The 10705-nt window shown below is 38.4% G+C and overlaps 1 protein-coding gene across 3 annotated transcripts in view; it reads left to right on the top strand.

Annotated features, from left to right (window-relative positions):
- Positions 1 to 10705, top strand: part of LOC137261141 (protein YIPF3-like) — a 291821-nt gene that overhangs the window by 267201 nt on the left and 13915 nt on the right. For 2 of the 3 annotated variants that reach the window (XM_067798838.1, XM_067798837.1), the window contains exons 1-7: positions 2835 to 2891; positions 4325 to 4412; positions 5490 to 5569; positions 6136 to 6242; positions 7296 to 7341; positions 8236 to 8328; positions 9858 to 9989. In XM_067798838.1, the coding sequence (XP_067654939.1) occupies positions 2853 to 2891; positions 4325 to 4412; positions 5490 to 5569; positions 6136 to 6242; positions 7296 to 7341; positions 8236 to 8328; positions 9858 to 9989 (585 nt within the window). In that variant the 5' untranslated portion in view covers positions 2835 to 2852. Of the gene's footprint in view, positions 1 to 2834; positions 2892 to 4324; positions 4413 to 5489; positions 5570 to 6135; positions 6243 to 7295; positions 7342 to 8235; positions 8329 to 9857; positions 9990 to 10705 lie in introns of those variants that run through there. The other variant, XM_067798839.1, reaches the window with a different exon arrangement.

Raw genomic sequence — 10705 nt, 5'->3', positions numbered from 1 at the left:
TTATTTCAGAGACCGGTTGTTAGTCTATAGGATTGGCAAGCCGGTTATAGACGAGGGCTTCACACGAAATATAGGATGGAGTGTTTTGATCGGGCGATCATTTTGGACAAGCGGCGCTACCTACCTTTGAAATGGTCGATTCCACGTATATAGCTATATCCATGGAAATACATATATCTTAGAATATAACCAATATCATAAACTCTTCTGTGTGATATAGAAAATATACACAAAATACCTTCACGTTGCTATGACCAAGTCTTGAAACGCAGGGCATAAACTCACCAGCATGGAAGCCTCTGGTGTTCTTAACATAACACCTTCCGTAATATACCACCACCTTGAGTAATTGTACGCTTCAGTTGATTTGGAGGGCACTTCTCAAAATCAGGAGGGCGAATATGTTTTTGTTCTGTCCAATTCAATACTTGGACTTGTCTTCCGAGATGTCACTTTGGAACATTATTGAAATTCTAGATGATAACAGTTTGGACAGGCCCACTTTGGCCATGTAACACCCAGTTTCAGGTAACGTGTATTTTAGAATAATATTTTTTTTTCATATTTACGGTTATTTTGATTTCAATTTCACGTATGTGGATTAACTGATGCTGAAGAATAAACTATCTACACCCCCACCGCAACACCCCCCTCCCCAAACTCATGACATCGCCCCTACAGTTTGGACGAGTTCATTGTCACCAGTATATTGTTATTATTTGTTACGTCACGAATATACTCCGCTCGCAGTTTACACATGTGGAACAAAACGTCTTAACATAGAACCGGACCCCCGTCAATGGACGAGTCATTAGCCACATAGTAAACATACAGCGTTATGCTACCAATGATGTAATCTAGCTGCATAAGATTATTACACACACAAGCTGTGCTTTCTCTACACTCGTGTTTACGCCATTTTTTCGATGCATGTTACAACTGAGAAAATGGTAGAACAACATATTTATCTATCCACAAATAGAAAACTGTTTGAGGTAAAAAAAAATTGAGCTATAAATCAAATGGAACATGTTTTGAAAAATTTATTGCTTGTTATGTAATATGCTGTTAAAGTGATTAAACAAGGTCAGCGGGAAGCTCCAAATATTATTTATACCGTTATATATACTGGACAAAATAAGTTAGGGATACTGGTATATTTATGACTGTTATTCTATCAGTGTGTCAATGAATAAATACGTCATTATTCTTAATTTCAAAAAATACAAATATTCCTAACTATTTTGTCCAGTATATTATATATATCCATTTGTTGCAACGGTAGCTCGATAACCAGTCATGCAGTAAGATAAACTAGGAAGAGTAACGGATGAAACAGACAGTGAGCACTGACAGAAACATCAATAGTGTTTATTCAGGAAAGCCATCGGCCAAATATTTCTTTAGACCTAAAACTATGTAGCCAAACCATGTGGGACTTTATTGTAATTGTTGTACATGTCGATAATCAGCATAACTAACCCTTATCTCTACCACTGTTTACATTGTCTTGACATCAACCATGTACCACCCTGTCACTTTCATTAATTACTGTTTATATAAGCCTTGATTGGACATCCCTCTTGACTGTGTCTGTCATCACATCAAAGAAAGTGTTGCTGTTTTTCTATCTCTCCATCGTGTGTCTTCGCCTGTCCATCGTTGTCATAAATCGTACCTATGCTCACATCGGTATCTAGTTTGTTGTGTGTATGTCTGCTGTGTGATCTAGCTGACTGGAGCATGTTTGTTGAGCGACTAACTATACTACGTGCATGTAGTGATTCTCTGGTCTGTTAAACTGTGCGTGTGGGGCTTTTTGTTAGAAGCGTGAAATGGTATATTGTGTGCATGTGGTAGGTTGGGGTAGGGTGGGGTGTGTGGGTACACGTGGGGGATGTATGCTGTCAGTCTTGTTAATCTGCTAAAGTAATGTTACAGTTACGGATGAGGGAAGTTGGATGAAGCCGTGCATGTGGCCTAGCGATCGGAAGGGTGCACATTTGGTCAGTACTGTATGAGGTTAAATGGTTGGGTGTGAGGCAGACAAATGATTGAGTTATCTCCCCTATGTATGGATGGGTGAGGATGGCGAATGTAAGAGAGGATGTGTTTGTTGTCGGTGAGCTTTTAGATGTAATTATAATAGCTGCTCAGGTGTGAAGGGTTTTCCACTATGTTCAGTTTTAATATATTTACTTATTTTTTTTCATGCTTTGTGTTGCCATAGATTATAAATGTTGTTAACGTCTCTCATAACCCTCCATGGTGACTTATACATTTAAACTGATCATGTATTGCATTTTAGACACGGCAAATGTGTTTGGTTCGTGTCGAATCTTCTTCTTGTTAAAAACTATTCAAAACACAAAGAGTGAGTGAGCTTAGTTTTACGCTGCACTCTTTAATATTCCATCAGCGGTCTGTGAATAATCGAGTCTGGACCAGACAATCCAGTGACCAACAACATGAGCATCGATCTGTGCAATTGGGAACCGTTGGCATGTGTCAACCAAGTCAGCGAGCCTGACCACCCGATCCCGTTTCTTCAGGTGTTCTTTTCAGAAAACCATTATCTCTTGAATTCTTCAGGTGCTTGTTGATTGAAATATTATAAAAGAATGAAATATGTTGTTTTGCGATACTACACTAAAAGAACAGTCATTTCCAGGATCAGTTTGATTTTGCTCGTAAGTGAAACAAAATAATAGACATATCAGAAAGAAGAAAACTTTCCTAACCTCTTCCCTTCCAACAAATGACGTGCTGGAAAAGAACGGAATAAGTCACAGATGCTCCAAGGGGCATAACTCTGGTTCATTCAAGCGGAAGTGCACAACAAAACTGTCAACATGGCTGACCCGTCTCCGTGGCAAGCTGATCAACAAGCAGTAAGTTGACGTTTCTCGCCAGCAAAGTGCCGTAACAACACGTGATGTATCAAAAGCAATCTTTGCCCTCATTGTCCAAGAACTGCTTTATCTCGAACGATTGTTTAAACGGGTTGAACATCTATCCATCCGAGAATGTGACAGGCTCAGACATAAAATCGGACTGTGAGATTTCGTAGAAAGCATAATTCAGACATTGTCTCTTTAGTGTATCTAATATATGCAGACTTGTGTCGTGGAAGATATGTAAAGGTTGGGATACCAAAATACAGGTTTGATGGAAAAGTAAAGTGACTTTCTCAAATAAATAACTTGTCATGAGTTAATTATTTGTGCTCTTACAATCTTTTTTGGTGATACTGAAAGTTAACGGGTACCTTGCCAAAGTTCCCACTCCTCTTTTTCGTCTTTTTAAGTGCGGAAATATTTAACGTTATCAGACCATGAATACATCAGTTTCGGCCCCTCAGTTTCATCTTTTATGACCGTGCTATGCTTGCCACCTTCCCATCATTTTGTGACTATTTAACCATGTTTACCGATAGTTTCCTCTGATGCTCAGAGTTAGGTTTTACTAACTTTTAGGGTTAGGATTTCAGAATTTGGGTTTGGGTTAGCCTTTCTTTCTTTTTTTTCGCCAAGGTCACAGTGGGTGGCGAATATCTTCTATTGTGGGTTGCAATTATTTTAAATTATCATTTTCATCAGGCTTAAATTGCATTTTGTTTTAGATTTTGTGTTTGGGGTTACATTGATAATCTATCTGAATTGATCATGTTAATGTTGATGACATCCTCATTTCCTTGGCCCTGCAGATTGGACTTGAAAGCAATGTTACTGAAATATGATCATGTATGGTTAACTCTTTGTACAATTAACAATGATCTCCATACATCGAGGCTTTTAAAACAGAGTGTCATTTGTTGTTTATTTAAGTGTCTCCAAAAATGTTGTTTCAGTGTACACTTCCGAATGAAAATGATTTGTTTGCACACAGTCTTTTCAAACTTCATACAGGTGTTTGGGTAAGCTTGTCAAACTGAAGACCAAAGTTCAATTCCCCACTCTGGTACTCTCTGTGTGTGTGTGTGTGTGTGTGTGTGTGTGTGCGTGCGTGCGTGTGTGTGTTGGAGAGAGAGACAGAAAGAGGGAGGAGAGTTCGGAGTTAATTCACATTGTACATGCCTCTCCATAAAAATCCACATCATCACCGTCCACCAACCAAGCCATAAATTATGAACTGTTGATCCTTAAGTTGCACAGTTCAGTCCAAGCATTCATCATCTGACCCTTGTCTGAATCTAACATGTTGATAGCATCTAGTTTTTATATGGTGGTTCTTAAAATATTAAATGTTACTTATGGTAATAAGAGTGTCAAAGTAAAGGTAAACATTTCTTCGTAATGCATGTATTGTGTTGCTATGATTACAGAACATGAACCAAGGTTCTGCAGTCCTAGAGATGGAAGGAGTGGAGATGATGGATGATGGTGATGCTTCAGGCTATGAGAACATGTCTGGTAAGCAAAACTCTTATTTCAGAATATTTCAGTTTCATAGCAAACATCATAACATCCTCAGTTAAAATGGTTCAGAGAGTAGTAAGATCTGACTGCCCATCTAGTAGGTCTTGAATATTGGTATCTGTTGTGTTGGATACTCCTCAACCTTTTCTCTCACTGACTGCATCCGTGGTGTAGTGGTTAGGGTGTTGCCATGAGAGTAGAAAATTGTGGGTTAGATACCCAGCTGTGTCATACCAAAGTCATTAAAATATGGTATTTATTGGTGTCAAGACATTGATTTGCTTTAGCTATGTGTGCAAGATATTAGTGTGGTTGAACTGTATTTTGGGGTAGCAGAGTATAGGAGTGTGGGAAAAGCGTGCAAGCTAAACACGACGTGTAAGAATACATGTTAAGTCTGTGGGATGTCTTGTAAGGAGAGAGGGGGAGAATACTCAGCGCAGTCATGAGAGGTTGGTGTATACAGAAGTTGGTCCTATCATGTCATGAGTAGTTCATATATTTTTTGTAAGACTGATATTAACAAAGGCATTGGTGCATTAAATGGGTGCAACAAGGACTGGTTGACTGGGAGTCAATATAATGTGTCTGAGAGAGGTATTCATGTTTACCTGTGCCATGGTATCTCAGTGGGCCAGCTCTATAAAACAGCTCATGTCTGGACTAATACAAGCAGCCACACATACACACGCATGCACATTGTCATGGGAGCAAAATATTCTTAAGTGCGACATTAAACCCTCATTTCACCTAAACTCAACTCAACTCAGCTGAACTCACACACCCACCCACCCAAACCTGCCCACTCACTTTCTCACTCACACCATAAGTTGGTTGATTGCGTAGCATAATAACTCAGTTCAACCCACCCACATACTCACTCCCTCTCTCACTCACTCACTCTGAAACTTGGTTGACTGCGTAACATAATACCTCAAACAGCTGTTGTACTGTTGCTTAATATGAATCACTGGATTGTCTGGTTCTCACCCACTTGCTCACCCATCAGCCCAATGATACCACTCTCCCACCCTATACTTATCCACTCACCCACTGATTTTTTTTGTTCAGGGTCACAGCGAGAGGGAGACAAAGATGGCAAGTTCATGGATGATGTTCGGCAGCGTGTTACTCAAAATGTTACACAAATGGTATGATTTGTTTTATTTTACATTAACCAATTTTACATCATGTTTATGTAAGGTGATGCGATACATATGATTCAGTGCATATTTATTCTCATTCTTAAGTGAATATCACTTTCAACAAAATTATGTTTTTTGAGAGTTGTATTTTAATATTTCCTATCCTTTTAAATTAAGGTAACAAATAAATGTCTGTTGAGCCAGTTACATATATTTCTTGTGGATTGTGTTAAGGCATGTTGAATGTGTGAGACAAAAGGTATCCAAAATCTTGAAAGTAGAAGTTACCAAGGCAATATTCCAGCTATATGGTGGCATTCTATAAATAATCAAGCCTGGACCTGACAATCCAGTGATCAACAGCATGATCATTGAGCATTGCAATATTGATACGATGATGTATCAACCAAATCTGCAAGTCTGACCACCCGATCCCCTTTTGTCTCCTTTAAAAACTTGATACCAAAAGACCAATTGTAACCCAGATCTTCATGGGTAAGTGATTGTGATTGTTAAGAATTTACACTGACAACAGGTACGCAGTCACCTTCATATTAATTCTGTTACAACAGATGTGGACTGCAGGGAAACAGAGTGCTCAGAAAGCCTGGAGTGTCTATGGGAACATTGATATCCTGCGGCCTTATTTTGATGTAGAGCCAAAAGAGGTTCAGAGGCGGTAAGTGGTGGACTTTTCTTATTCATTCTATATATGATTTCTGATGTGTAAATAGTATTAGACTTATTATCATTTACTCTTCATGTACCTCTATATTAATCCAGTGATTCAACAACATCTATGGATCTCACTGACCAACAAAAGTGTCATTAAAGAGTCAATTCGGAACTATGTCTCATTTTGAACATCGCCCTCACAGCAGCAACATTGAAACCTTAACCTATCCGTATATCATTGTGCACATCATTGTTGATTCTTGTCTGTGGGCCGATGGCCTTTATACCAAATACATTCTTTAGAGAGCAACAAATGTCTAGAAATGTATTGATATCTTCACATTTGAGATTATATTATGTAATGGTGGTACAGTCAAGTCTCGTATACGATAATCAGCTGTATCCAACGCTTTTGTTGGTAACAAATTGAATCAGTGTAATTAGTCAAAATTATTTAGTCTGACATCCTCGTTAATCCGACAATTAGCTGGGGAACGTACGATGTCTGATTAACCAGACTTGAGTGTACGAAAGACAGTTATAGATCACCTGACACTGATGTTGCTTGTGAGTTCTGCTGACTAAAACTTGGGTGGCCAGACTCTATGGATTGGTTGATTTGCATTTTGTTGTATCATGGATTAATGTATGTGATGTCAATCACTAGATTGTCTGGTTCAGACTCTACTATTTACAGTCAGTTTTCATATAGCTGAAATATTGCTTTTGTGCCGCAGTTAGTATATAAAGCTGGCTGATGGCATGAAGGTGTTGTTATTATCATAGGATATTTATATAGCTCACATATCCATGTAACTAATGCTTGTTCAGTGCGCTGACAGGTGTCAGACAAGCAAACAAACAAACAGGCAAACAAATAAACATTTTACCTGTGAAGATCAGATGCTGATATCTTCATCACTGGATTGTCTGGTTCAGACTCGATTATTTACAGACACAATGCCATATGGCTATAATATTGTTGAGTGCAGTGTTAACAAGCTAGCAAACAAACATTCTCCATGACACTTGACACAGGCTCTGTGTCTTCTTCCAGACTGCTGTTTTCCATGATACCGCAGAAACCGACCAGTCAGAAGCAGGTGAGTCGGCTTCCCCAACACAGACATTTTATATATGCCTCTCTAGTGGTGTTCTGATGATCGAAAACAATTGAAAATCGATCGAAAGAAGAATTAAAAATAATTATTGATTGTAGCAAACATTTTTCCTTATCCTGAATCATGCTTATTTGTTTTCCCTTTCCCTACTTCTGAATGTTCAAGTGGAAACTTGAATCCCTTCAGTTTTCTTAAGTGAGCGTACAATCACTCACCCTCGAGTTACCTCCCTTCTTTCCTGCCAGAAGTGACCAACATGACCTCAGCATGCCTTGGCCTCTTTTTCCCTGAAAGCGTAAAATTGCATTTTTCGATAAATCAGAATATTGTTCCTTTAGTATGGCACATTTGAATAAAGTAAAGTCACGATTAAATCTGATGAATATTCTCAAACCAACATATGTCCAACATTGTAAAACTGGGTACTTTGTTTAATTTTAACCACTTTTGTTGTTTACTTGCAATTCCAGTGTCTTTCTTTCATGCGTGGATTTCATTGCTCGACAGTATTAGATATGAGAAAAATGAAATAGGAAACAAAAACAGTAGTAAAATCCCTGAAAATTGGTGATTACATTAAAAATACATATATAGTTTCAGTCCTCCAATAATCAATAGTTGGGTTTTGTTTCTGATTCCCAGCACTATCTCTCTCACAATGCTTCCCACCATCTGTGGCAAATGGAGGCAATTAAGGAACGCTCCAAACATGTAGAACTTTTAGCCAGAGACCATGTGGTTTCTAATTTGTGTTTGTTGGCATCTTGATTATTCACACAGAAGCTTGTAATTTATGTTCTATCCAAATTTGACTCCACAGTCACTTTTGCTGTTTGTTGTCATATTGCTGACTCAGCAACATGCACTGTGTTACAGCGTATACAGAAGGAGTTATATGGGCCACTGATGGTGATCTTCACGATGATTGCCTTACTGCTGTACCAGATGAAAGTCTCATCACATTCTGTGGTTTGTATTGTTTGCTTTTTGCTGATTTTTGACATCTATAGTTTTCATGATTTCCATGGAAACAATTTGGACTCTTTTAGTGGCATTTAGAAGTTGTTTTAGATGACCAAGTGAACTGAAAAATGGATCTGAAATGACCCCGAAACGTTGTGTGTCAAAGATTAAAAGAAGATTTATCTGTAAAAGATCTTGGTCAATTTGGACTCAAGTTGGACTTTATGTAACTGTCAGATGGTTTGTTCTTTCAAATTTGTGAGGGGTGTGGGGTTGGGTTGTCTTCTGAGGACTCTTGTTGTATTTGCTCACACACAAGCAGTTTTTGAGAAATTTGATTTTGATGGAATATTGCTTCATCACTTCAGCGTTTTCTCCCACTACAAGCTGAAATGAAACAGTGTGCAATGTGTCATTAGATTAACTTTACACTCAATTTTGTTACAATTTCTTAATGGCATTTTGTATTGATGTCTGAAACCAGTGGAAAATGAATATAAAATACCATGAGACTTTTAAATCAATAGATTGTGCTTTTAAGATGTTAGGTGACGTATAGGGCGGAGTGTTAGGTTTGCTGATATATGGTGACCTGTTGTCAGTTGAAATTTGCTTTATCTCTCAAAGTTCAATAAGACAGAAAACCATGACCTTCGTGCTTAATTTTGAATAGGTGACATTGTTGTCCCTTGCCGCAATGCGGAACGAGGGACTATGTATTCAGCAGTGTCTGTAGGTCTGTCTGTATGTCCCGATTCTTGTTAACATGATATCTCATGAACTGTTGTACCCAATGTCTTCAAATTTGGTGACAGCCTACGTTTGGGAATAATGCATAATGGTTGATTGGGGTGACCATCACCTTATCTTCAAGATCACCATGACTCTTTGATCACTTTTCAATCTCTTGTTCACCTGATTTCTCATGCATTGTTGTGCCCAGTGTCTTCAAATTTGGTGACAGCCTACATTGTGGGGTTAGACAGAAAACATTTGGTTTGGTTGACCTTGATTGTATTTTCAGTGTGAGCACGACCCTTTGTCCCTTTCTCAAACTTATGTTAACGAGATATCTCAGAAAACATTGTAGCCAATGTTTTAAGTTTTTTTTGCCAGCCTACATTTGGTGATTATGCAGACACCAGTCATTTCACACATCTTGTGTGTGATCAAAAAGTGAAAAATAGTGAATATGTTGTAAATATTTCTTTCTTCTTTAGTGGCAGGGGACATTGCCATATTAGAGAAAGTACTTGTGTTTTTCCTGTTTATCCAGTAAGTCATAACTCTAGCTGTACCTGTTGCCAGGAGGGGCAGTGGGGTACCCTAGTGCTTAAAGTGTTCCTGCCGAAGACGTAGGTTTGAATCCCCACATAGATATACGTGTATTGTGTGAAGCCCATTTCTGGTGTCCCCTGCCTTGAAATTGCTGAAATATTGCTAAACATGGAGTCTCTCTCTCCCTCTCTCTCTCTCGCTCTCTCTCTGTGTCTCTCTCACTCTCACTCACTCACTCACTCACTCACTGTTTACAGGAGGAAGGAACTCTGATGGGAACCGCATTCTTGGTGTGCTTCACATACTGGTTCGGGACATCGTCTTTCATATGGTTCCTCAGTTATGTCTGCAACGTCAGGATAGCAATGGTGCAGATGTTGTCCATGGTGGTGAGTACAGCTTCACAGCTCTAGATGAGGTGTGCATTTTCATGAAATAGGCAATGTAAATCACCATAGCCCAAATATCACTTCCTTGTGCATGAATCTTGACTGAAGAAATGTGATATCCTGATTGTGCAATATTGCTTTTACTCAGTATAGCTTTTGTGGCTGCATAGACATGTTTATTTTCAGATACAGCAAATTGTGGTTATACCAATGACTTATTTTAGTTTACTATGAACTCAGTCTGCTATATGCTTTTTCACTATAATATACATACGGCCTGCTCCCAAAAACAGTTTATTATATCTGCCATCTTGTGCATGTTGTGGAAAGTGAGTTTGTTGTACATGTAGATTACTGTATTTCTTATAGATTCAGGGGTTCAATTTTTTTTAAAAGCCACTTGCCACAGGGCAAGTGACTTTAAGGAAGTACCTTGTCCTGACTAGTTTTCCACGTGCCTTGACTTTTATGACATAATCATGATGATGTAATTATGAAAGAATAAATCAATATGGTATTTGGTGCTAATATTTTGTGGACTATTTATTGAGGAGTGATAAATAGGAAAGAAAGATAACTCTACTTTATGATCATTGTGGAACTTAATAGCTACATTTTGAGCAGATATGAAATAAAATGCAGATGTATTCGCTGTTTGAAACCATAAACAGTTAATCTAGTAGCCCATGGACAAGTAAGAAACCATTATTTGATTG

The sequence above is a fragment of the Haliotis asinina genome, chromosome 14 (genome assembly GCF_037392515.1).
Source record: "Haliotis asinina isolate JCU_RB_2024 chromosome 14, JCU_Hal_asi_v2, whole genome shotgun sequence".
NCBI classification, from domain to species: Eukaryota; Metazoa; Mollusca; class Gastropoda; order Lepetellida; family Haliotidae; genus Haliotis; species Haliotis asinina.
This window is presented reverse-complemented; position numbering and strand designations above follow the sequence as displayed.